The sequence below is a fragment of the Camelus dromedarius genome, chromosome 10 (assembly GCF_036321535.1).
Source record: "Camelus dromedarius isolate mCamDro1 chromosome 10, mCamDro1.pat, whole genome shotgun sequence".
Taxonomy (NCBI): Eukaryota; Metazoa; Chordata; class Mammalia; order Artiodactyla; family Camelidae; genus Camelus; species Camelus dromedarius.
In genome coordinates, this window is record NC_087445.1 from 77,294,939 (window position 1) to 77,320,336 (window position 25,398).

Sequence of the window (25,398 nt, forward strand, 5' to 3'; positions counted from 1 at the left end):
CCAGGGTCAGCAAGTACTTTCAATTTGGGGCTGGAACATGGGGTGCACAGTTTGGGGGTGGCATGAGGCTACAGGGGGAGGCCAGTCTGGTAAACTCCACCAGCAGAGTCTAGGTTTGGGCCCAAGGGCAATGGGAAGCCAGCTCTGAGTCTTAAACTGGGGAGTGACAGCTCAGAGCTGGGTTTTTACAAGTTTTTTTGGCTGTGCTTCAGGGAGGCTTTGGAAAGGTCAGTTGGGAGACGGGACTGGGGTAGGATGGAGGGAAGCAACCAGCTTTGAGAGCCATATAATGGAGCGCATCCCTAATGAGCTCTGTTCGGGCCCAGGCAGCCAGGGGGATGCAGACGCCCTGCTTCATCCTGACCTGGTTTTGTTGCCTTTGGCAGTCACTGCCTCAAGCTCCAAGGCAGCTGGCCCAAGGCGCCTAGGCCTCCTGGGGACAGAGAGCCACAACCAGCTGGGGGCTGGGGGGCAGATAGGGACTTTGCTGACCCTGCGTCCTCCTTGGGAGGGGAACTCAAGCCAGCCGCCAGTCTTGGCTCCTGTATCCATGACAACCACACAACTCAAATTCCCTGGGCATTTCCATTTCAAAGGCTCTGTCCATCGGTTTCCACAGGTTCCTGTGACATATTCGGTGTTTCCATTTTCAGCTGGGAAATGAGACTACATGCTATTCTACCCGCGGTCCAGGGGTGCGGCCATGGGGCTGCGGACATCATGACCACCTCCACGACTCTAAGGCCCATGTGTCTCGCAGAAGTGGGACAGCGGGGTGAGAGCGTGCGGGACTCGGGGCCAGAACGCCGGCTCCATATTCTCCCTGTGCCCCTGAGCCGTCCTCTCTCGCCACCCCTTCCCCATTTGTAACTGGAGGTGGTGGTACCTGTCTGGGTCATACCCAGCAGACAATAGAGCAGCCTGCACGCAGTGACTGTATCTCCGCGGTGGGGGCGCAGGAGACAGCAGGTGCGGGCCGCGGGCTCCCTGCTCCGAGGGGCGGGAAGACCCCGCCAACCCCGCAGGCGGCCCCGCGGGGGAGCTGGTGGGCCGAGTGCAGGGGACGCAGCTCCCAGAGTCCGGGTTCCTTCTGCACCTTTTGGAGCTCAGGTTCCTCATTTCAAAGTTGCAAGGTAAGGGCCCTCTACGGGGGTGTCCCGAGCATTAACGGAGACACTACCCGGAAAGCACTGCCGAGGCCGGCCGGACGCTCTGGACGCGGCAGCCGCCGCTCTCCGGCGTCCGCGACGACGGAGGGACGCGACCCCACGGGTGTCCCATCCCAGAAGAAACGGCAGGGCCCCGCCGCCCCTCAAATCCCGGGGGGAGCTCTGCTTCTCCCTGGGGCGCCGCTGCAGGGCGAGCTCAGGATGTTCTCATTCGAGCGGCGCACCAGCACTTTCCTGTAGGCATCACCATACTTCCGTTTTCAGAAAGTGCTGGAGAAGGGCGGGAACCCGCCGCCTTTGGGGCTAATGCCTTTTAAGCAGGAAGCGCGCTCAGCACACTATCCCTTTAAGGCGTTAAGCCTGGCCGAGGCGTTCTGACCCTCGCCGCTGCCCGTAGCTCCCCTCCGAGAGGCCGGCTTTGTGCGTTTGTCCCGCCCCGCTCGCCCCCGCCCCTCGAGCACGCGCACGCGCACTGCTGGCCCCCGCGCCGCCTAGTCGAGTTCGGCCCGGCTCCCGCCCAGGCGGCGGCCGACGTGAAGCCCCGAGTGCCAGCCCCCGTCCCCTCGCCGCCCGGCAGGTAAGCGGGGGCCGCCTGGCTGGCGGGCGCGTCCGGAGAGCGCGGGGGCCGGGGCGGACGCCCGCGCACCCGAGCCGCCCGCCGCCGCACGTGTTCCCGCGGGCCCGGCCCGGGTCCAGCCCCGCCGGGCCTCCCGGCGCAGACGCCCCGCGCCCGCCGCCTCCCTTCCCCGCGCAGCGCTCGGCCCGCCGGCGGCGGCCCCCTCCCCCGACCCGAGCCCGCCGCAGACGGACTCGCACGGACCGCCGCCGAGCCCCGGGGACCCCAGCGCGCAGGTGACAAGCCCCCGGCCCCGGGACTGCGACTTCTTCCTGCAGCCCGCGTGCATCTTCCCTTTGCCTCCAAAGAAAGACCCCAGACCCACTGAGCCATTTAGTGCCTGGATGTGGCTCGCAGACCCCTCTGTCCTCCTCTTGCAGAAACGCCTCCACCCGGGCTTGCTGCTCGCCCCTGGCCCGGGCAGCCAAGCCCCATCTCTCCCCGAGAGCCCAGGGTCCCAGTCAGGTAGAGCCGTCCTGGGGGGTGTGTACGAGCCTCCCTGTAGCCTTCTCATCCCGTTTCTACCCACCCAGGTCCGTTATCGCACTCTGGCAGGTCCTGTGCTAGACACTGCCGCTAAGGTTGGCCCAGCCCCATAGGAGGCAGGCAGGTAAGCTGCAACCCTAAGCCTGTTTGAGAATCCAGCTGGGGTGAGGAGAGCCAAGTTCCTTCATTCCGTGGGGCTGGCCCGTTCTGTCCTGTCTTCCCACACCAGCGGGCCCAGTCTCTGGGGTAGAGCCCAGAAATTTGCATTTTACAAACAATCTGGGAGAGCACTAATAAGTTTGGGAGGCTCAGCCTTAGATGGTCAGGCCTACCCGGTGCCAGTGCCGAGAGGGGGCGGGGAGCAAGGGCTCAGAGCCCAGCTCCAAATGTTGAGTCAAGAAATAGTGTTTCTCGAAGTTCGGCTGGATTTTTGTGTGTTCCTGTTTTGCTAGCTGAAGGGCCGGGCAGGGATTAGGCCAGGAAGCTGAGCTGGGAGGGGTGGGCTGCCGTGTCTGTAAGACCACCAACTGCATCCCTGACCCTGACCCGAAGGCAGACAGCTTGTGGGAGTCACGCTCCACCTCCTGATGGGTCTTGGTTTTTATTATCAAATCCGGCCTCTGAGCTGCCACTTCCATTCCAGACGGAGGCTCTTCTGTTCCTACTGGTGTTTAGCTAGGGTGGGCCACGGGCTACCCTTTTCTCAGCTCTTGCCGTGGTCTGGCTTCCTCAGACGCTGGGTTCTGTGAAATGGACTTTTCAGCTCTCTTCCTTGGCTCCCCACCCCCCCAGTGGTCCAGTCCACCAGGGGGAAGGCAGCACTTGGGTTAATTGGCTCGGCCTGGGTGCACTGAAGATAATCACCAAGTAGCTAGCATTCTGAGTACCAGCTTTGTGCCGGCACTTTGTCCCCGGGCGGGTTTACTGACCTGCCCCTCCCCTCCTCCACCCAAGTGCTGGGACTTTAGGTGCTGTGGGATCCATCCGAGGCTGGGATCCCGGCTGCAAGTAATCGGCTGTGGCCCCGCGGCACTCTGCGCAGCTGTGTTGCATCATAATTTCTGTCCCCTCCTCTTGGATGGACAGAGACCTGGAGACGTGTTCTCTGACAGCTTCTGTTTCGCCTTGGTGTGACAAGAAGCCTGTGCAAGCTTCCAGTTTTAAGCACCAAGCCCGAATTTACAATGCATAGACTCATTAGATAGACAGTCGTGCAGCTTCTGGGAGTTGGATGCCTGTGATGTTTGCAGAATGTCCTGGCTGCTCGCCTCAATTGAGTAATGTGTTCCCTTGTTTCAAACTCACCTGGTGTGCTTCTGTGCCGTGTATCCAAGTAACGGAATCTTTCTGTGATAGAGGAAAGCAGTTACTTACTGAGTAGTTCCCGTTTTCAGGCTGAAACCTAATTGAGCTGCAGTCTTTGTCCATCCTCTGCAGTGAGTGTTGCTTGCAGAGTGTCCGTGCGAACTTCAGGCTGCTTCTGCGGAAGGCTGTCTGGTGGGGACTCCAGTGGGCAGGGCTGGCTCTGGTTTGTGCTTTTCGGCCGTGTCTTGTGGTCACCTTGCCAGGGGACCGAGGGCCTTTCTGCTCGTTTGCGTTCTGGAAGCAGCCTTGTGTCTGCAGCCTGCACATGGAGACCTCCAAGCCACCAGGAGGTGTGGGCCCCTAGGGTGAGCTCTCGTGTTTTCAGTGGCTGTTGGCACCGCTGCATCACTGGGATGCACTGGAGGATTGGGATGAGTTCCCAACCTTCTACGCCCTGCAGTTCAGTCTCTTGTAATTTGGCACGTTTGTTTCCTGACAAGAAGAATTTGATCTTTTTATTAAAATGCATCAAGGGCTCTTTGAAGAGAATTGTGTTTTGTTTGTGTGGACTGTGCTGTGTTCCTGGGGACACGTGGGTGACAAAATAGGCGCCCTTGAGGGTGGGTCTCTGACCACAGTGGGTGAGGGCGGCACAGGTCTGAGAGGCATTAGCCTGGAGCTAGGGTGACAGGGTCCTTGGTTCAGAGCAGTAGCTGCTACAGGGCTCAATAAGGTGGTTGGAGGTTTTTCAGTTATTTTTCCTGCAAATTAATTTTTGAAATATGGTTTGTTTATTGGCTTCGGTCCCCCATTGTAGGTTTTGATTAGCAGAGAGCCGTTCCCACGGCGGGGCCTCCACTTGGAGCCGTGAACTCCACCCCGTCTCCCTGCCCGGTGGGCTTCAGAGCCATGGCAACCGAGGAGAAGAAGCCGGAGACCGAGGCCGCCAGAGCACAGCCCACCCCATCATCATCGGCCACGCAGAGCAAGGCGCGTCCTGCGGGCTCCTAGGGAACTGCTGGGGCACTGCCGGGGGACTGCTGGGGCACCGAGGCTGGAAGGGGCTTGGAAATAGTATTTCATGCCCATGAGTCAGTTAAATGTTGCCAGTTGTTATTCCTCGACCACATCCCCAACCAGTGCTGCTTCTGTGCCAGGTCCGGGAATCCTGGCCTGTCACGGGGCGGGGGGCTTCTGTCAGCCACGCAGGTCCTTGGTCTTGATTGGAAGAGTCTCTGTGGGACTCAGAAAACATCTCTGACCGAGGACCCCCACCCTGGCCCCACCCTCATGTAGACTGCAGGCAGGCCTTTAAGCAAGGGAGCGAGCGTGGTTTGCCGTGGGGGAGGCTGAGCTGGGGTAGGGGCTGCGGAACCGGGGCTGGCGCTGGTGGGGCTTCCGTGGTATGGCCACGTTAGGTGCTGCTTCCAGCCGCGCTGGGGTGGGCGTTGCCTCCAGGGGCCTCCCCGTGCCTGGCAGGATGGGGGGCTGTCTGCGGCAGGGGAGGGGGCTATGGGAGAGGCAGAATTTGTGAGGGGAGTAACGAGCTCAGGTTAGGCACGTTCAGTCTGAAAGGTGACATCCGGACAGGTGAGAGTTGGAGGAGGTGCTGTCAAAAGACAGGTGTGCGCTTGAGCTCAGGCCTTGGGACTCACATCCAAAGTGGCGATCAGCTGAGTTGGACAGCGGTGGCGACTTTCTGCTGACTGGGACTCTCTCTAACAGCCTACACCTGTGAAACCCAACTACGCTCTAAAATTCACCCTGGCTGGCCACACGAAAGCTGTGTCCTCCGTGAAGTTCAGCCCGAATGGGGAGTGGCTGGCGAGTTCGTGTAGGTGCCGGGACCACGGCTGCGGGAAGAGGCAGGGAGCCCGGGAGGATGGATGGGGGGCCTCGCTTTCTGATCCTCCGCTGCGGCAAGCGGCATGTCCCTTGCTGTGACTGTGCGGAAGTCACTGCCTGTTGAAGTTGTGCCCATGCGACTGTGCGGGGGGGGGGGCGGGGACCGCTGCTCCCTGTGCGTGGCCGTGTTCGGGGTTCCTGAGGGTTCACATGGCCGCTGGGGCTTGTGTTGAGGGGCAGCCCAGACTGGCCTCTGGATGACCGAAGACCCCCGTTGCTTTTCACACCTTTCTTTCAGCTGCAGATAAGCTCATTAAGATTTGGGGAGCTTATGATGGGAAATTTGAGAAAACCATCTCTGGTCACAAGCTGGTAGGTCTGGGCCCTGCACCCTGGAGCTGCTACTGGACGCTGGGTCGGGGCCATCTCCTGGGCTTGTTGGTTAAGATCTGAGTCCCTCTCACCCCTCCAGTGTTTTGGGTAGTTATTTGTCTCTTGTTTCTCAAGCAAATACTTTGGACGACCTCGGCCGAGTTTCTGCCCAACTGTACGGCATGGCCTAGCCCGCAGAGCAGGCTTTTCCTCGGGACCCGAGGTCCCGGCCGCATGGTCGGCAGAGCTGGGGGTTCCGAGCGTGGATGGCCTGCTCGTCCATCTTCAGTTGGGCATTGCTGGCTGGGCCCGGTTTGCCCCATCGAGGTGGTGACTGTGTGTCTCGTCCCCAGGGAATATCGGATGTGGCCTGGTCGTCAGATTCCAACCTCCTTGTTTCTGCCTCAGATGACAAAACCCTGAAGATCTGGGACGTGAGCTCGGTGTGTGCCCGACTCCTCCCACGAGGCCTGAGCGGCTGGGGGTGCGGGCGGGAGCCAAGTTGGGGAACAGCCTTGCCTTTCGTCAGAAGGGCTCTGCAGCTGTGGTGGGTCCAGCCTGAAGCTGATATTCGGGGAAATGACCGCCGGGAGTGACAGTCTGACAGAACTTTATTGTAGGGGAAGTGTCTGAAAACCCTGAAGGGACACAGTAATTACGTCTTTTGCTGTAACTTCAACCCCCAGTCGAACCTCATCGTCTCAGGCTCGGTGAGCACGCTGGCCTCTCTGGGGGTAGGGGGGTGGGCATCCATCGCGCCGGACGTCCCGGCCCTGTGGTGGGGATGGTGGCTGAGCAGAGCCTCTGTGCTGCTCCTGGGGGCGGCGGTGGCAGGTCTCGGGTTCCAGGAAACCTGTCCTCACCTTTCCTCCCTGTGGAATCACTGTGATGTCCTCTTTTGTCTTCAGTTTGACGAGAGCGTGAGGATATGGGATGTGAAGACGGGCAAGTGCCTCAAGACTTTGCCAGCACATTCGGACCCGGTCTCAGCTGTAAGTCCCTCTGAGCCGTGCGTGTGGCTGGTGTCCCGCTGAGTTCTTGCCGGTCACCCAGCAGTAGAGCGGTGACCAGGGATGGGGCCCTGGGGACCCTGACCGAGAGCTCAAGGCCCTGTGCCCCACGGGAGGGCAGGTGTGCGCGGTGCTGGGGAGGCGCCCTGAACCAAGTCTCATGGGACAGGCAGGCAGCCAGGCCTGGAGGTATGACCGTGGATGAGGTGTGTGGAGTGGAGGTAACTTGAGGGGGGGTGGCCCAGTCATGGGTGAGACATTGGAGGATGGAGCCCACGAATGCGGTCCACCTGTGGCGCAGGGCCTGCCGCCTCAGACGCCGAGCGTCGGCGCAGCGTGAACGAGCAGGGGTTAAACTATGCACGGGGCCTAAGTTGCTTTGCATAAAAATGGTCGAAGTATTTCTTTGTTAGCGAAGAGCCTAAGGTGGTTTCTTAGCCAAGTTTGCCTTTTGAAAAGTGGAAGGAATCACGTGTAAACACTTGGTGTGACCGGGCAGATGGTCCTTTCAGGCTCTAAACTTGTGGGGGTGAGCGACTGATAGCGTTTTTTGGCCTCGGAAGTCCAGCTGAGACGGCATGCAGGGCCCCGACCCATTGGGGCCACGTGGGCACTGGCCTCGGGGCAGGGTCCTCGCTGCGCCGCTGTCTAGGCCAGTGCCAGGGGCTCCGGGGAAGGTGACGGCCACAGGGAGGGTGCTTTGCGGCCCTCCTGGCCCCGTGCTGTCGCTCCTCTGTCCCCCACGGTGGGGACACCGTCCAGCAAGCAACCACGCGAGAGGTGACCGGGAAATGAGCTGGAGCGACAGCTGTGAGTTGAGAGTTCTGTGTTAGGTGGTCAGGTTGGGATTCTCTCTCATGACGGTGCAGGGTCTTTAAAGTCTTTGTTTCTTACAAAAACAGTTTTTAAAAAAGGTTGCGCAGTGTTGCAAGTAGACATTCTCCTGAGCTCCCACCTCGGAGTCAACTGCCAGCAGCTGGCGGTTACCCTTAAAAATGGTTTTTTAACATTTGTGATTTCTAGGATTACCTCCTTTCAGACAGCAGTGGTGCTGCAGCTCCGGGGCGCCCTGCCCCAACTCGTCCCCCTCAGAAAGGCGTCAGGGGCGCCCGCATTGGTGGGCGCACCCCCGGCCAGTCACCCCGAAGGACACGCGGCAGGGAGCGCGGGGAGCGTCTCTGCCGATAGCGCGCGTTTCTGCAGCGGCGCGGCGGGGGCGTGTGCGCGTGCGCGTGCGCGGCCTTCTGGTGGCCCTGTCCCGGGTTCGCGCCCTCGGCGCGGGCATCCTGCTGGCTTCGTCCCGCTTCAGTGCAGCTGCTGTCCTGTCGCCTGGATCGCCGCGTCAGTTCTTACCTGAAGCCCCACTGTCCGCTTCGTGCCCCGGCCGCTCATTCACCCACTGTTTCCTGGCCTGGTGCCCCGCGCCCACTCATCTGTCTGCAGGTGTCACCCCCAGACAGCTCAAGCGACTGCTCTTCTGAGTCAAGACTGGGCGTCCCCATGAGGGTCTGGCTCGCTGCCCTCACTGCTCTGCAGCACTGGCTCTCCTGGCCGTCTTCTGGAACGTGGGGAGCGGGCTGTCTTGCTCTCGCCTCTGAGCGCTGGTTGCGAGGGAGAGCCCTGCTGCGTTTGCTGGCGGTGACGTTTGGACGCGGTGGGGAACCAGCAAAGCCTGGAGCTGGGGCCCGTGACAGCTCATTCTCATCTAGCGTGGGGGCTTCGTCAGATGGCGTTTTGCAGATTCAAAGGGATGAATGTGATTAGAATGACTGCTGTGAGTTTTAGAGAAAGTCTCTTTGGGAGGCTAACGAGCACATGGGGAAGGCTGAGTCGTGGCTGCTGTCAGCACCGCCGTGGGAGCGGAATGAGAGCGGGCACAGCCACACTGGCCGCACGCGGCGGCAGCGCCGAGCGCAGGGACCCAGACTGGGGCGGGCCCTGAGTGTGGAACACTGAGGCTTCCAGGTTTCCCACAAAGAAGAACGTCAAGTGTGGTTTTAGTACTTTTCGGTGTTGGCTCCGTGCTGACGTGGTGTCCTGGAGGTGTCCTGGGTTGTGGCCTCTGTCCAGTTCATCTCGCCTGCCGCTGCTCTGCTGAGGCTGCTCAACAGTCCAGGTGGCAGGTGCGGCTCCTCGCGTGCCCCTTGACAGTCCAGGCAGGTGGGCGTCCCCGGCCCAGCCTCTGCTGTGAGTGTGCTGGAAATGCAGATTCTCAGGCCCAGTGCTGGGTCTTCAAAGCCCTCAAGGTGCTTCTGTGCATGTGTGTTTGTCTCGGGGCCACCTGGCAGCGTCTGGAGACATTTTAGGTTGTCACTGCCAGAGGTCCTGGCATCTCGTGAGTCGAGGACAAGGGAGCTGCTACACAGGACAGCCCCTGGCAAAGGAAAGTGTGGCTGCAAGTCGGTGGCGTGAGGTGGAGACGCTGGCCTGGATGGTGGGGCCAGACTGGCTCCCTGGCCCCAAGTGAGTGAACCAGGTGCCCTGCGTGCGGGTTGCCCGGTGGGAAATGCGTCGCTCGCAGCAGGAATCGGGGGTCCACAGCGGGTGTTTGCTGTAAGGAGGCTTATCCTGCCCAGGACGCAGACGCAAGTGGTGGAAATTTATGATGAGCTCTAGCTTCTGACATTGTGGTTCCTTTCGTTTCCACTGAGATTCAGGTGGAAAAAAGAAAGAGGACAAGCCCAGAGGTTAGCCAGTTATGAGGAAGGGACTCATCAGGCTGCCGTTTCTTTATCAGAAGGTCTGTGCACCTGTCCCTGTTGTGGGCGGAGTTAGGCACCCAGATAAAGTAACTGGTGTGAACACACGGGCCAGCATCGAATTGGCGGGCCTCACCACTTCCCAGGCATGAAGCCTGGCGTCTGGGGCAGCCTGGACCCTGTGCCTGTCCCCTCTGGAAGGCTGGAGCCAGCTCCAGTGTGCCCAGCGGTTGGTGACTGGGCACTTGGGGCAGTCATCTGGGCGTCCTGCGGTCTGGGAGCACCCAGCGGGCAGGGATGCGTGGCAGAGAGGAAGCACTGGAGTGCGCGAATAACTGGGCGCCTCTCCTGCCGACCTTCCTCTTTCTCGGTGGAAGCCGCACCCTCAGGGCGAGCTTCAGGGCTGGTTTTCTTCCTGGGGTGCAGGCGGTGGTCCGGAAACAGCCCGACTGCCGCCTGAGGCACCAGGTGCGAGTGAACGTTTTGCCTGTGCTGCTGGTGCGTCTCCAGGAATCTTTGGGGAAACGGCGGGATTTAGCACTCGCTCACAGTGCAGCCGGGTGTGTGCGCCCCCGTCGGGGGGCGTTGGTGAGCGGGAGGGCCCCTGGGGAAGCCACGGTCTGTGCTGAGGACTTAACAGTGAGTTTCTTTTTTCCTCCCCTCCCTCGCTCTCAGGTTCACTTTAACCGTGACGGATCCTTGATTGTCTCCAGTAGTTACGATGGGCTCTGGTAAGTGGAAACGCTTTCCCGCATCAAGTCCGCACATGTTGGATAAAGGCCCCGCTGCGCTGTTTGTGCCTCTAGTGCTGAGCCTCTGCCCCTAGGAGCTCGTGGCCAGCAGGGGCTGCTGGCAGGTCGCCAGACGCTCAGGACAGCTTGGGGGGAGCAGGTGCCTCAGAGGAAGACTGTAGAGGGGTGGTGAGCGTGGCTGGGAGTGCAGGCTCCTGTCACCAATGAGGCCCCAGGCGGGGAGCCGGGGGCGCTGCTGTCCTGCATGTGGCGCCTGTGGACATCGAGAGGGTCCCGGGCCCGTGGTGCTGGTGGTGAGGTGGGAGGAAGGGGTGAGATGAGGGTCTGCATGGGGGGGCTGGTCACAGCAGAGACCCTGGCCCAAGGAAGGTGAGGGGAGAGCGATGTGGGACGCCGTCTCCTGCAGGACGTCTGTTCAGTCTACGTGGGTGATGCTCGTAGAGCTTGGAGTCTGTAATGCCGGTGTTTTCTGGATTCTTCAGGAGACATGGGGGAAAACGTCCGGGTAGTGTTCAGCTGTGGCTCAGCACGCTGGGTGTAGCGCGCCGGGCGGTGTCTGGGCTGGGAGGGCCGTGTCACGACCCACTCGTTCCCGGGCAGGAGGCGATGCCCCGGCTGAGCGGGCGGCCCAAGTGGGACTTCCCACTACAGGGGAGACAGGAAGTGCACTAGGGACTTATCCACATCTGGCGAACGTAAAGCGAGTAAGAGAAAGCAGAGTGCCAGCGCTCCAGGTCAACGCGGCGCGGGGGGCGTGTAGCTCGCTGGGTTAGCTGTGACCGGCGGGCGGGTGGGCTGAGCGCCCTCGGGGGCCGTCCGGTGGCGGTGGGGGTAGCTTGGGAGATGGGGACCAGCAGGTGCAAACGGCTCCACACGAAGCAGATCAGCAGGGACCTACCGTAGAGCGCCGGGGCCAGCGTTCAGTACCTTGTAACAACCTGCAGCGGGAAAGAGTCTGAAAAAGAAAATACATGTCTGTAACTGAGCTGTTTTGCTGTAAACCTGAAACTGACACGTTGTAAATCAACTATACTTCAATTAAAAAAAAAGAAATACAAGACCGCGAGCGCCGAGACGCACTGAAGTCTGACTGTGTCTGGATGAAGTGCACGTCTCTGAAAAAGAAAACTAAAAGTGAATTGATGTTGGGAAAAGTAACTCAAAGAGAGTTAATGATAAAGGAAAAGGGAGACTAAGATCTAAAGTTAAATTCACAGCTCTCAATTATGAGCGCAACACTTTAATCTCTGAACGTAGAAACTTTAAGTGATAAATACGTAAAATATAACGACTGACAGAAAGTGGGTAAGAAAACATGTACAAACACATTTGCAAATAAAATTTCTTCTTAATTAGAAAAGAAGAAAATTAAAGAGAGGCTGTCAGGTTTGGGTTTAAAACCCTTCCGACTCTCCGTTGTCTTCCAGCAGCACAGCTGAGGCAGAGCGCTCAGGGGGCCTGGGGTAGAGGGGCCGCGAGTGGTGTCGGGCGGGTCCGGAGCAGAAGGGGGACTGACCCGGGGGACCGGGATGAACCAGGCAGAGCTCACGGACCCACCCACGTAGAGAGCGCAGCCCTGGAGATGCGGCCGAGAACTAGGGGTTTACGGGGCACGAACACGTCCCGCGCGGCAGTGAGTGTGCCGCTGAGCCGCGAAGGAGGCCGTGGGGCTCCGTGGGTCCGAGCGCTGCCACCCTGTGTGTTCGCCACTCAGGAGGAGTGGCCCGTGTGCGGTGAACAGAGAAGGTCTGTTTTCTTGAGAGTGCGGGACAGCCTCAGGGTTGCTCGTGGACTGGCTCTAAAAGCTCTGTGAAGAAGCTGAAAGAGAAGAAGCCCGCCAAAAAATGTAGGTGCAAACTTACCAAGTTCAAAGATAAGAAAGGGAGAAACGTAGGAAAGTAAAATAAGCTGTGCTCTTAGTAAAGCAGTTCGTCTAGGAGCCGAAGCAAGGAGAGAGCAGGAGACGGGGGCGGGGGGGCGCCGGTGGGGGGGCTGGCCCACCTCTGAGCAGGACGTGTAGACCGGGCTGAATCCACATTTCCTAAACTGAGGGAGGGGGTCACGCGGCAGAGACGGAGACAGGTGAGCAAAGGTCGGGTTTTGCCCTGGACCCGAGTAAGGAGCAGAGCCTTAAGGCTGCTGAAACTGTTCAGACCACAGCACGAGATGGAGAGCCCCGGGTCACCTCTGGAGCCAGCATGACCTCACCCCCAAGCTTTGCTGCTGGTCCAGAAAAGAAAGCCAGAGGAAGCTTGATGTCAGCATTGGCAGGAGAGCATTACAGACAGTCCGGTGGTGGCTGGAAAAGTAGGATTCTGTCCCCGGGGGCTCCCGCACCCTGAGAGGACGGTAATAACGTACCTGGCACGGGAGGTGGATCATTGCATGATTACACCAGCACACGTCAGACAGGCACCTGGTAGAATCCCGCGGCCATTCCTAGTAAAAACTGCAGCAAAATAGGCCGATACTGTCTTTTAAAGAAACGTCTAAGAAACGTGTGACAGGCGGTGCCGTGCTCAGTGCGCTTCTGCTGGAGCTGGGAGCAGACAGGCCCGCCCGCGCCCTCAGCTGCTCAGCGCCGTTGGGGCCCCCGTCACCGCGACCGGAGGTGACAGTGACTGAGCGCTGGGCAGAGGCGTGTCTGTGTAGGTGGCACAGGGTGCGCTCTGTGGAGTTAAAACTACCGACGCTTCACAGCCGTGGACTCATTTAGCCCTCAGGACAGCCCCGCAACGCGGGTACAGGGTGGTCGCCGTCCCCGCACCGCAGCAGGGAGACGGAGGCCGGAATGAGCACCTGCCCGCCGTCCCTTGATGGGGTCTGAGGTCTGGGTATGTCGGGCTCGGAACCGGCTCCGAGCCACCGGGCCCTGCCAGCTACGGAACAGGGAGGTCGGTGTTGAAAACTGACAGTTCCTCTCTCTCCTGGGAGTTACCAGAGAGCAGAAGGGAACCAGGCTCCCTCTGTAACAGTCACCAGACCTTAGGGCACTTGGAGCACGGCTACGAGAGAGGGCAGGTCCCGTAGGGCGGACGTGGTAACATGTAACTGAGGGACACAGAGCCCAGAGGGAGGGGCAGGGACCCGGCGCGTTCATGTCCTGGGCTGATACTTGTGAGCTGTTCCATTTAGACCCTTCCACCTACACAAAATGGAGTTAAAACTCTCAGCAGCGTAGCTGAGCTCTCGGGGTGGGGGTGTAGCTCAGTGGTGGAGCTCAGGCTTAGCACGCACGAGGTGCTGGGTTCTGTCCCCGGTACCTCCATTAAATAATAAATAAATCTAATTACCCCCCACCAAAGAAAACAAAAGGAAAAATATTGAACAGAGAAGAGGGGTGAGGATTGTTTCTGGGTGTCCAAACCTGAGGCACCGTCAGTGCACCTGCCGATGGGCAAGGACTTGGGAGGACGGCCGCCTAGGTGGGGCGGGGTGGGGCGGGAGTCACTCCCCGAGGGGGGCCTTGTTGTGGCAATAAGCAGACGTGGAGAGACCCGCCCCAGTAATGGTACTGGGGCGTTGAGATTTGTCCCGAGTGAGGGCGTGCAGAGCAGGTGGGGGGAGATGCGAGAGGTGACACGGGGACACCTGTGCGCTCTTACCTGTGAAATGCGTGTGCCCTCGACCCTGCGCCCCTTTGCTGGAAACCCGCTATGGACGCGCCTGCACCGATACACGTGAGGGCGCTCCAGACGGGGCGTAGGGGCAGAAATCACAGAAACAGCGGGCGTCGGAGCAGCGCGACGCCCGCACGTCCGCTGGGGCAGTGGCTCCTTGAATGAGCCCTCTTGCCCCTAAAGTAGAGGATGCCACAGCAGTGCGCACGGTGTCCTGTGGCTATGAAAACCCTCTCCCCCGGGGGTCGTGCGCCCGGCACGTTTGTGTGGAGGGACCTGCAAGGAGGGAGGCTGGCGGTGGGCCGGGGGGAGGGTGGCCCGGGGGGGCGGGGGGAGGGTGGCCTGGGGGTGGGCCAGGGGGGCGGGGGGCAGACACTTCCTCCTCGTGGTTCCACCTGTTGCGCTCACGGTAGAGGAGGTCAGAGCACTGACTAGCCTGCGTGTGCGTGTGTGCGTGCCCCCCCTGTGAGTGAGCAGATGGAGCGTCGTAACTGAAAAATGAGACGAGTTGTGTGTCAGTCCTGAAATACACTCGAATCAGAGCTGGAGAACTACTTGTGGTCACTTGCTTCTTAAAATCATGTTGTCTTTCTTGCTTTGCAGTCGGATCTGGGACACCGCCTCGGGCCAGTGCTTGAAGACGCTGATCGGTGAGTCTGCTGGCCTTGTCCTCCAAGGGGCGTCAGGGGGTCCGCTGTGCGGGCTCCTCCCGCACTCTTCCCGCCCTCCATCTTCTGTGGTTTTCTGGAAGCCTCCCTCCCTGTCCCAGACCTGCTCCCTGGGGGAAATCCTCCTCTCGATCATCCCCCACCACTGGCTCCTTCCTGGCTGACTCTGCCGTCCAGCCTCCCCTGGGGCTGCCCGGCCGCGTACTCTGAAGGACCCGTGAGCCCCTGGGACTCTGCCTGTGCTCAGCAGACCCATGTCTCCCTCCCCGGCCTGGGGGACTCGACTCTCCGCTCAGGTTGTTCCTTGAGCAGATGGGTGGAGCCCCAGCCCCTAGGACCCTGTCTGCTGGGAGTGCCTCAGGTGGGCGGGGAGGATGGGGGAGAGGCACCAAGGTCTTAAAGACATGGTAGACTGTGCCTTGTGGGGGAGGGGAGGCTGGGACGAGATGGAAAGACAGCCCCGCCTCGGCATGGTGTGTGTGGGGCTGGAGGGAGGGGGATTGGCCCCCCCCCGCGGCCTTGGGCCTGTGAGGGTAACAGGGAGGTACAGAGCCCTGGAAGGGCTGAGTCAGGAGAGCAGAGAAGGCCCGCCCCCTCAAGTCCGCCTGGAAGGGCTTTGCTGCTGCAGGTGGGCTCCGCGAGAGAGGAGGGGACAGGGCACAGGGGCATAGAACACAGAACCGCCGCAGGCCAGGTGGGCTGTCCCCTGTCCTGGAGGCCGGAAGTCCAGGATTGAGTCACCTCGTTCCAACTTACGCCCCCTTTAAGGGCCTCTGGGCTGATGGAGCTGCAGCCTGAGGTGCCTGGGTTGGGCCTCAACGTGAGAATTTGGGGCAGGACACATTTTAGCTCCTAACAGTGGCCTTGTGGTTCTCTTGGTCTACAAGGCCACCCTCCTGGGGCCTACCTTTACTCCTGACAGCGACATCGCCCCTTGGCTGTCAGTGCAGCCATCTCTGCCTGGCGGGTGGGGTGTGTCCTTGGCTGTCAGTGCCCAGCACGGGCTCAGCTGTGTTACCGCACGTGATCCTTGCAGCCACCACGCAGCTGGGCAGGAAGCTGGTGCCCAGAGAGGTTAACAGCCAGCCAGCAGCCAACAGCCTGGGGTCAGGACTGGAGCCCAGGCAGGGCAGAGTCAGGATGGAAGGGGTGGCGGCGTTGTCTCTGTCCCGTTTCTAACTTGAGGTCTCGGGACTTCGGCAGCTGAGTCCTGAGATGCTTTGCTGAAGGAGCTCGGGGATAGATCTGGCGCTGCCTCCCTGTCCAAGCTTCGGGGAGGCCCCCTGCACGGCCCTGCTCCCCGGGGGCAGGGACCTGCACGGCCTCACGCCTTCTCCTGTGCCTTTCCAGTGTCTGGGACCAGTCAGAGGGAGCAGAGGCCCCCGGTGCGCGGGAGGCAGGCCTGGGTCCCCCGAGGTGGTAATGCGGGGTTCGCTCTTCCCGGTGTGCGGGACACACAGCCTCACCTGCTCCCACACCAGGGTGCACACTGGCTCCTCACTCAGGCTGGGGTTCCCCCCCCCCCACCGCCCCGGCGTGAGGACTGGGGCTGTCATGTGGCCAAGATGCTTTCTGAATGTGCAGCTCCCTCCCCAGCCGTTCAAGGAGGGTGATGGCTCTGACCCGTGTCCACGCGGCTGCCCGGGTGTGCCCTCAGCCTGAGTGTCAGAAGCGAAGGTGCGGGTGTGACATCACGAGAGGGGTTTCTGGGGACTGTTACGCATCTCCTGCTGTAACAGGCAACAGGAAAATACCCGAGGTAGTTCACCCAGGCCACTTTTTTCTCAGTGGAAGTAGTTTCTGAGTTTCGCTGGGTCTTTGCAAACTCTCCCATGAGGACATCCGTCCTGGAGCCCCTCCCTTGCTGTGTCGAAGAGGGAAGGCCCGGCCGATTGGCTGCAGGGCTTTTGCTCCGAAGCCCTCGTGTCATGGGGTCCCCGGGAGAGCTGGCTCACGCTGGCACCAGTGATGGGTGCTGGAGGGGCGGTGTTGGCACAGTGGCGATGGTCTCGCTGGGCAGCCTGGTGGGGGAGCTGCCGTCCCTGCTCCCCAGGCAGAGCCAGGGCCCGCGTGCAGCCATTTCTGTGCTCCATGCAGATGACGACAACCCTCCCGTGTCCTTCGTGAAGTTCTCTCCGAATGGCAAGTACATCCTGGCCGCGACCTTGGACAAGTAAGTGATCCTGTCCGTGTGGGTGGGCGTGAAAGGAGGTTCTCTCCAGAGGGCTTCCGGCCGGGCGCCACTCACTTGGGGGGCCCAGTCTCAGGCCTTGTGCTCCGTGCTCACTGTGGTCACTGTGGCCAGGTCTCCTGTCTGAGGGGGTGGTGGGCACGGAGGCCTTGAGGTGCTCCCCGATCTGCCCCGGCCTCTCCTCCCCGACAAGCTTCAGGGAAGATGTCACTGGCTGTCGGCCGCCCTCTGGGAGGTTGGTGGCGCTCGGCCTCCCTGTGGGCTGGGGGCTCGCGGGGTCGGCCCCCGTGGGAGGAGGAGAGAGTAGCCACTGAAACATATTCTGGCCGTGTCTGGAGCAGGACCTCCCACGTCCCCTTCTAGTGGAGATGAGGACTCTACTGGCCCAGGGGACACCCAGCAGCTTCTTTCACAAAAGTGTCTTCGAAGGACACGTGCCCGGGGCTCCCGTGCTCTGCTCCCCAGTGTCCCCAGGTCCTGGGGGAGGGATGAGCGGGGACAGGCGAGAGCACGCTGACCCGCCCTCTGCCTTGCAGCACGCTGAAGCTCTGGGACTACAGCAAAGGGAAGGTGAGCAGCGTGGGCGGGCGGGGCTTCCTGGCATCCGTCTGGTGCAAGTTTCCCCAGACTCGGGCTCTGGCGAGCTGGCTGGGCAGGGCTGGGCCAGGCTGGGCCGGGCATTGGGTCGGCTGCAGGGTGCTGGCGAGGGTCAGCCAGTGCGGCCGTCCTGACCGCAGGCGGCCCCCGCCTTTCAGTGTCTGAAGACATACACGGGCCACAAGAATGAGAAGTACTGCATATTCGCTAATTTCTCTGTCACTGGCGGGAAGGTACGTGTCTCCCATCCCCACAGACGGGCGCTTCACTCTCAGCGACGCTTCTGGTTGTTAAGTGAACGAAGTCACACTTTGCACAGTACCGGTGACTATCCCTCGCTTGTGGGACGTCCTGTCACATCTGGCCCCTCTGTCCAGCAGAGGCCCTGCGCTGCGGTGCCGCGGCGGTGTTCTGGCGCTGGGTCCCGACAGGCCGTGTCTCCCCGCCTGACCCTCCCGCTCTAAGGAGTAGGTGGTGCCGTGCGGCCGAGCTTAAGTGACGGCAAACTTAGAACCTGCTGATTTGAGAAATCAGTTTACGCCCGGAAGCCGCCCCGAGGCGCAGCAGAGCCGATGGGTGGCCGGGGTGGAGGGGGCGTCCTGGAGGGGAGAGAAGCCGGGGGCTGTGACCTCCCCAACGTGGGGCAGATGTGCATCCGTTTCCCACGGCCCTGACCCCGTGTCCCCGCTGCTGTGGCCAGTGGATCGTGTCGGGTTCGGAGGACAACCTGGTGTACATTTGGAACCTGCAGACGAAGGAGATTGTGCAGAAGTTACAGGGCCACACAGGTGAGCTCCCAGCATCCCGGCCTGTTGCCTCCGGCTGGCCCACCGGCTAGTGTGCTGAACGCACAGTGGGTGGGCTCCCGGCGGAGGGGGCGGGTCTGGAGCGAGCTGGTCGGAGGAGGCCCTGCTGGTGACTGTCTGCTTTCAGATGTGGTCATCTCGACGGCGTGCCACCCGACGGAGAACATCATCGCCTCGGCCGCGCTGGAAAACGACAAGACCATCAAGCTGTGGAAGAGCGACTGCTAGGCAGGGGGGCGGGGCCTGGCCGGGGGCGGGGCCTGGCTGGGGCGGGGCGGGGCCGGGCCCGGGCTGGGGTGGCGTGGTGCGGTCCCCGGGCTCCCCTCGTCCAGGCGTCCAGGCGTGGGGACCCGGCAGCCCTGGCCTGAGCCGCCTCTGAAGAGGACTTGGCGGAGGGGCGTGTCCGCCACCAGCAGGTTCCCCGAGTGGCTGGTGGCGTTTCTTGCCAGTTCCTCTCGCGCCGTCTGCGAAGCGTTCCTAGTCTGTATTGTGTTCAGAGTCGACAAAAGTTTTTAATTTTTTATTACAAAAAGGTGACGTTCAACTTAGCACGAGTTGTGTTTTTTTCCAGTAACCGTTCTGTGCCGGTTCTGAGGATTTGTTACCTGGTGCAGGCGCTGGGACCCGGTGCCGCCTGGGGCTGTGGCCCGGCCTCGCCGCCCTGCCCTCCGCAGGGCCGCCCCCTCGTCTGCTGGGCAGATGGTCGGGCCCGCGGTTCTCTGTCCTCGCGTCCTGCCTGCGGCGGTGGCCGGTGTGTGCGGAGTCTTTCTGGAAAACCCCGAGCCCGGGGGTTCCGCCCGTCGTGTAGAGGCCTTTCGCGTTCGGGGCGAGGCGGCCGCGCTCAGCCCCCGTCTGTCTCCCGAAGCCCGCGCGGCGGAGGTAGGAGTGTGTGCGTGCGGCGGCAGCTGAGCTCTCGCAAAGCCTGTCTTCTCTTGGCTTCTTTGTGAAGTCTCCCAGTTGGCAGGAGGGTGGAAGAGTTTTCTCAGAAGGTGGGCGGCTCGCTCGCCTCATCCTGCGGAGCCTGGGCCGCAGAGGACCAGGCCGACGCCCTGCAGGTTACCAGCGTCTGGGCGCGGGCGCAGGAAGGAGGCGGGGCTCCGACTTGAACAGGAGCCCGGGACCCCGATAGGTCCTGCTGGTGTCGCAGAGCTGGCGAGGGTGCGCGGGGCCCTCGTCGGGGGGGCGCAGGCTGGCGCCCACCTCTGATGCCACCTCAGGAGCCGCGGCTGGGAGCTGGCCGTCTGCACCTGTCTGTCCCCCGGCGTCTCTGCCCGCTCAGCCGTGGCCCCTGAAGCGTCATGCTGCCTGTGCTGGGAGCCAGGGTGCGGACACGGGGCTGCAAGGCAGCGCTGACAGGCAGCTGCCGCCGGGCCAGAGGACCCTCCCTGCAGGGCTCTGATCCCGTCTGCACCCCGAGACCTTGGCAGTGGAGGCCAATGCATTGTGGACAGGCCCCAGAAGGTGTGGGTGGCCACATCCCTGCCTGGGCCAGGGGGCGGCCGGGCCAGTTCTCAGGCTCTGGGTTTGCAGGGGGTGTCCGTCCCTAGTCGGAGGCGCAGCGTGTACCTCGGCCTGCCCTGCCTTTCCCTGGGTCCCGAGTGCAGGGACACAGCCTGCAGGTGGAGGGGCCGCCCTCTACAGGCTTCCCGGACCCTCCAGTGGCCCTTGTCACACAGAGAGTGACAGTTACAGACGCATCTGTAACTGTCCTGGGGAAGCAGACGTCCAGACGGGTCGGCCGTTCTAGAAGCTGGTTGCTCCTGTGGCAAGGACCCCGCGGGTGCAGCGTGGCTGGACGGGAGGTGCTGGGACCCAGGTCAGCGCAGCAGTGGCTTGGCTTCAGGATTTCCTGAAATGTTGAGGTTCTTTGGGTTTTGTCGGTTCTGGTGTTGAGCTCGCCCTGGGAGGAGGGGGTGTGTGTGCAGAGCACCGTGTCCTGGAATATAGTTTATTTTTTTTACATGTGAATTCTCTGTTGTAGATTTATGTAAAGATACATCCTCTTTTTGAAAATAAAGAATTTCCTGTCTTGTAATTGTGTCCGGTAAGAACTGTTCGTCTTCCTCAGCACGTGGCTGTTACCGCCTGGGCAGTGGGCTGGCTCAGGCGGGCTGCTCAGGCTCTGCGGTGCCACGGGCCCGCGTGCTCTGGCGGGAAGTTCTTGGTTTTGTCAAAATACCTTTTTCTTAACTATGAAAATTACACATTGTGCTCATTATCAACAGTGTAAGAAAATAGGCGGAGACAATAAATCACCCGGTTTCCTCCTACCACTAACGTTCTGGGGATGAGCTGGTATTTTAAAAACAAAACCTTTTTATTATGGAACATTTCTGACATATGAAAGTGGGGAAAATCCCTGGGTCCTGTCATCCAACTTCAAAACCTTTTAATGATGTTCCTCCTTGGTTATTTCAGTGTAAATCCCAGATGTTTTATAATTTAAGCCGTGAATGCAGTGTGTCTCTAAAATTCTCCCACAGCATTACCGCAGCACCATCTTCACAGTTGAAATACCAGTTCTGTAACCAGATACCTGAGGTCCAGTTTTCCGCAGTTGTCTTCGCATCTGACGTGTCTGTTCCATGCACGCACACGCGGTGCTGGTGTGAACCGGGACCCCAGCAAAGCCCCTGCCTGCACTGGCTTGATCTCCGGGGTCCCCCTGTTTCTCCCTTGGTGTCTCCGTGGAGCCTAGTCTCTTGTCCCTTAGGCTCCCATCTGGGTTTGCCGCTTGCACCTCCGGGGGCTGCTGACCGCCGTCCTGTCTCGGTTCAGTGTCCCCATGGGTGGACTGTTGGATTTTTAAATCGTTGGTTGGGTTGCTTCTATTTAACTTGACATTTTTTCTGGGTCCTTAAATGAGCACTTCATTTAAAACTTACAGCAGTTTGCGCTGGACTGGGAGGGGGAAACTCTCTCTGAACCCTGTGGGCTGTTTTTCTGGGGACTTCCGTCCACGGAACTGTAAGGGCATCCATGGAACACAGGCATGTGCTCCCTCCTGGCGCGGCCTGTTCTGGAGCCTGTGAGGAGGGCACTTGAAGCAGGATGCTTGGCCGTGGGGCTGCGATGCATCTGCCTCCTGGGCACCGCTGGCCCCTCCAGGGAGACCCTGGGCCCGGCACCAGGTGGACTTGGGGTGGGCAGGGGGCAGGAGCGGGGCGATGGGGGCAGCAACAGCGTGAGACAGTCGTGACTCGCACAGATAAAATGCACACTTGCCAGCGGCTTTACTTGGGAAACCTGTAAGGTGTCAGGACCAGTTCAAAGGAGAGCTCAAGTCCCACACTCACGCAGGCACACAGGACCCCTGGAATGAGTTTGCAAATGGATTTAAAACTGGTACAAAAAATCCACAGGGCACTCATCAGTCACATGCCACTGGGCAGTTCGGCGTTTCTGTGGAGAAGAATCTGACAGCCTGGAGTGCAGCTGGTAAAACGGCTCTGAGACACCAAGGTGGTAGGGCCAGCACAGCGCCTGCCCTGGGCAGCTGGCCCTTCTAGCTGCGCCTGTTTCAAGGGCACATGTTTTGTCTGGATAGTGACAGTCAGTCAGACTACTCCATCAAAAGGTTGGGGCACAAGGAAGGAGAGAGGGTTCCAGTGAGGCCTTAAGGAAGTGCGGGGTCACCGGGCAGCCACAGGGCAGGGGCCCGCGTGCTGTTTCAGTCCCCCTGCTCCCAAACACCGGGCTCAGGCCTCAGGCCTGACTTGCATCTCTGTCCACTCCCTCCTATGTGGCCCTACCAGCCTCATGGCTTTAAAGTGGCCGATGTGCTGCAAGTCTCAGTGTTAGATCTGACGCCCAGAACTGCTCCTGCATTCGGCCTCCCTCAGAGGGACCGGACACTCCCGTCGCTGTGTCGGCAAGTCCCGCTGGCCTTGAACATCTCCGGAATGACCACTTCTCAGCTCCCGGACCAGCCCCAGGCGTTTCTCCCACCGGCTCCAGCCTTGCCCTCTGACTGCTCTTGGCGTGGCTGCCAGAGGGATGCTGTTAGAGCCCATGGGGCCCTGGCCTCGCCCTCGGGAATTCTTCCTGGTCTCCCCTCACAGAGAACAGTACTCAAGTCCCCAGGGCCCTGGCCAGTAGCCCTTGTGCCCTGGCCTAGCCCCTCCCCACTCCTCCAGCCACAGAGCCTTTGCACGTGCCTTTCTCCATCTGGAACATTCTCCCAGAGGGCCCCATGGCTGCTCCCTCCCTCCAGTCTTGACTCAGGGCATCTTAGACCTTGCTTTCCCTTACCCCCCCCCCCACCCCCCGGTGTGAGGACTCCACCACCACCCCCCTGCGCCTGCCCTGCTCCCTCCACAGAGGTCACCTCCTTCGGGCTTGTCCGCTAAGGCTCTAGAATGGTCCAGGATGTGACCTGACCTCCGGGAGCAGGGGTCCTCTCTGTGCCCGGGCCAGGGCACCACGGAGGGTGGCGATTCAGTTACTATTGGTCCCGAGTGTTGAACGAAAAGTCTTTCAGCTTTTAAGAGGCCTCGAATCTCTGTGATGCTGAAAAGATGCAAGTGGAAACCTCTGAAGCCAGGAAGGCCTCAGACCACAGCCACTTGCGGACCTAGTCTGACTGTCCCAGGTCCACCTGGCCGCACCTGCCCCGCTCCCAGGCTCAGACGTACCTACGCGAGATGTAAGCCATCTGCTGTCCCACCCCGACCCTGCCCCCCACTCTCCGGGGCCGCGGATGAGGAGGTGAAGGCACACCTGCCGCAGGTGCGGTGACGCGGATGCAAGAAGGCTGCGATCCACTTTTTATCGTGAAAAATGCCAAGCAGCTCAGAGAGCGGAGAAGGGAGAGTTGCACGCGTTTATCCACAGCCGTGCCTGTGCACCCGGACGTGTCGCGCCGACGCATCGGAGCGCCCACGGGTATCACACGTCCGTGTGTTTGCACAACCGCGAGCCAAATACCCCTGGCCCCACTAGGACGAAAAAAGAAAAAGAAAAAACGATGGTTAGATGCCACGAAGTAGGTGGCAATGCCTTAACCGTATGCGTGTTGTCAGGCCCGAGGGCCTCTTCCATCCTTGTCAAGGGGAGTGCTAACCTTCTCTCCTTTCATACAACACGTTTTGCGCCTCGCGCGCTCGCTATTTAAGGGCCCGCAAGCGCGCCGCTTTTCGCTTACGTCGACTTCGGTCTGGTCCTCAGATACACTAGGGGAAGCGGCTGCATCCAGCGGGGACCGGCGACTATACCTACTCTAAATAGCTTATTTTTTTAGCTTAAATTTAAAAAAATTTTATTTTTGTGCTTTAATATATTCATAAAACCAGCCAATCAGAGGCTGCGAGGAATACCCGGAAATCCCTAACGTCCCTCAGAAAAATAAATTCCCCCGGAAACAAAACAGCGCCGCCGCACACTTCCTACAGCGACACGCCTCGCGGACTGTCAGGAAATGTCTCGGAACTTTCTGCGGAAATGGAAGTGGTCTGTACGAATCAGAGGACGAGGAAGGAAGATCCACTCCACGGACTTCCGGACGCGGCTCTGCGCTTGGAACTGTGGGTGCAGGAGCAGTTGGGGGTGCTGGGGGCGCGGTCTGCGCATGCGCCCAGCCCACCCCACACCGTCCCTCCTTCAAGGCCGCGTCACTCGGCGTCGGCGCAGGCGCTGCTCGTGTTCTGCGCGTGCCCGAGCCTCTTCGCTCGACTTCCGCGCACGCTCGCAGCCAGCTCTGCGCGGTCTCTGGGCTACAGTTCGAGCCCCGCTTCGGGGCCCAAGTCTGCGCGGTGTCGGCCTCTGCTCCTCGCGTCCGCCCTTTCCTTAGAGTTTTTAGGTTTAATTCCGATGCTGTTTGTGCTGGCCGTGCCCGCAGTGTAGGCGGTGCCGCGGCGCCTCCCTACGGCTGCAGGCGCGTGGTCCCCGGGCGCCACTCGGGACTGCGGGGCGGCGTGCGGCCGGGGTGACCCTTCCATAAGCCACGCAGGCCGAGAAAGGCGTGTGCGCGCGCGTTTGTGCAGACGCGCCCGCGTGGCCGCAGTGCCCGTGCACGCTTGCGCGTCCACAGCGCGTGTGCGCGCACAGACAGCCCAGGGGGTGGCCGCTGCGTCCAGCCAGGGGACGCCGAGGGGCTGGGGGGTGGCCAGCGGCGTCCCGCACCCAGCCCTCTTTCGAGGCGCTTCGGGCCAGCCCGTTAGTTACAGGCGGAGAGCTCCCAGGTGCGCACGGAGGGGGAGGAGGGCCGAGGGCGTGACCAGGGGACAGCTCAGCCGGGAGCGGCTGTGCGCGGTCCGGGCAAGTCGTTTTCGTGCCCCGCGCCCGCACTCCCCAGGTGCAGCGCGAGGCCTGGGCGTGCCCCTGGGGCCGGTCAGGATAGCGGGCTGCTCCAAGGGGCGTCGGCCCTGTCTCGGTCACTGCGCGGTCCCAGCGGCTGGGACTCCTCACTGGGACAAGCTGCCGCAGGCCGTGCTCGGTGACCTTCCCCAGCCCGGGTGGGGAAACTTCCCCCGCCGAGTGTTTTCCTTCCTGCCTGGCACGCTGCCATCTGTCACCTGCAGGGCCCTGGGCCGCATCTCCAAACCTGGGCCACATTTGCGCGTCCGGTTGTTCCGAGGAATTCCTTCATTCCTCAGCACTCTTTGCTCCTCCGGGTCCTGCTTCACTCCCTGCCTGGTCTGGGTGCCTCCAGGGGAGTTATCCCCATGGGCGCTGTTGTTCTTTCTCAGCACCTGCTGTGAGCCAGGGCCCCGGCAGCCCCGCGCCGTGGTCCTCCCATTTCACTCCACGCCCGCATGAGGAAGGCGCCCTCGGCACCCACACTTGAAAGCTTAAGACACAGGCCGAAGTGGTTGGGTAGCGTGGAGCTCACACCTACGATGGGACGACAGAGGGGTTGAGCCAGGCTGTGAAGCGGAGGTTAGCGGGGGTCAGCTTGTGCCAGACTCTCCTCTACAGCCAGGGCTTCTGTGCACGACCACCCTGCCTGGGACCCTTGGGTCTGGGCACATGGGGGGCTCTGTCCAAAGTGGCAACGGGGTGTCTCCTGCCCACTGCCTGGCCATGTGGGGCCTCGCCCTTCCTGTGAGTCTGCAGGCTCCTGGTCCTCATGGGCTTAGAACAGAGGGGCAGCTGGTTCCTCAGGGGCCTCAGACCAGGCCCTTCAAGCTTTGGGGTGACTCCAAACTGCCTAGTGTTAAAATGCTGATTCCTGGCAGAGCCTGCACCTGGGGGCCAGGGTCAGGCCTAGGAATCTGCACTCACACTCCATCTTGACAGTCTGTGTTTGCTCTGGGTGCCTGGGG

At 61.0% G+C, this 25,398-nt stretch overlaps 1 protein-coding gene and 1 non-coding gene across 6 annotated transcripts; one reads left to right on the top strand and one right to left on the bottom strand.

Moving 5' to 3' along the window:
- The first annotated feature begins 984 nt into the window (after positions 1–984).
- Positions 985–18,680, top strand: WDR5 (WD repeat domain 5). 5 transcript variants are annotated; one of them, XM_064490751.1, is made up of 15 exons: positions 985–1,133; positions 2,319–2,395; positions 4,394–4,566; positions 5,302–5,410; positions 5,720–5,793; positions 6,147–6,236; positions 6,414–6,503; positions 6,702–6,785; positions 10,178–10,233; positions 14,478–14,524; positions 16,640–16,715; positions 17,270–17,303; positions 17,489–17,563; positions 18,031–18,118; positions 18,264–18,680. In XM_064490751.1, exons 3-15 carry the CDS (start codon positions 4,486–4,488, stop codon positions 18,362–18,364), a joined length of 1,005 nt encoding a protein of 334 aa, XP_064346821.1. In that variant the 5' UTR covers positions 985–1,133; positions 2,319–2,395; positions 4,394–4,485; the 3' UTR covers positions 18,365–18,680. The 5 variants fall into 5 exon arrangements, with proteins under 5 accessions (XP_064346821.1, XP_031306788.1, XP_064346822.1 ...); XM_031450928.2 differs by lacking the exon at positions 985–1,133 and adding an exon at positions 1,632–1,746; XM_064490752.1 differs by lacking the exon at positions 985–1,133 and adding an exon at positions 1,632–1,746 and having other exon boundaries at positions 2,319–2,394; positions 4,373–4,566.
- A 4,414-nt stretch (positions 18,681–23,094) lies between these two features.
- On the bottom strand, positions 23,095–23,220 carry LOC116152796 (U6atac minor spliceosomal RNA). The gene has a single exon (XR_004136505.1). It is a non-coding gene; the product is annotated as a U6atac minor spliceosomal RNA (small nuclear RNA).
- Between the last annotated feature and the right edge of the window lie 2,178 nt (positions 23,221–25,398).

Bases quoted from the DNA above. Each gene is read 5' to 3' on its own strand.
- WDR5 (XM_064490751.1), top strand. From the start codon at position 4,486: ATGGCAACCGAGGAGAAGAAGCCGGAGACCGAGGCCGCCAGAGCACAG. The intron at 5,411-5,719 runs GTAGGTGCCGGG...CCTTTCTTTCAG, and splicing joins GGAGTGGCTGGCGAGTTCGT to CTGCAGATAAGCTCATTAAG. The intron at 6,504-6,701 runs GTGAGCACGCTG...TTTTGTCTTCAG, and splicing joins ACCTCATCGTCTCAGGCTCG to TTTGACGAGAGCGTGAGGAT.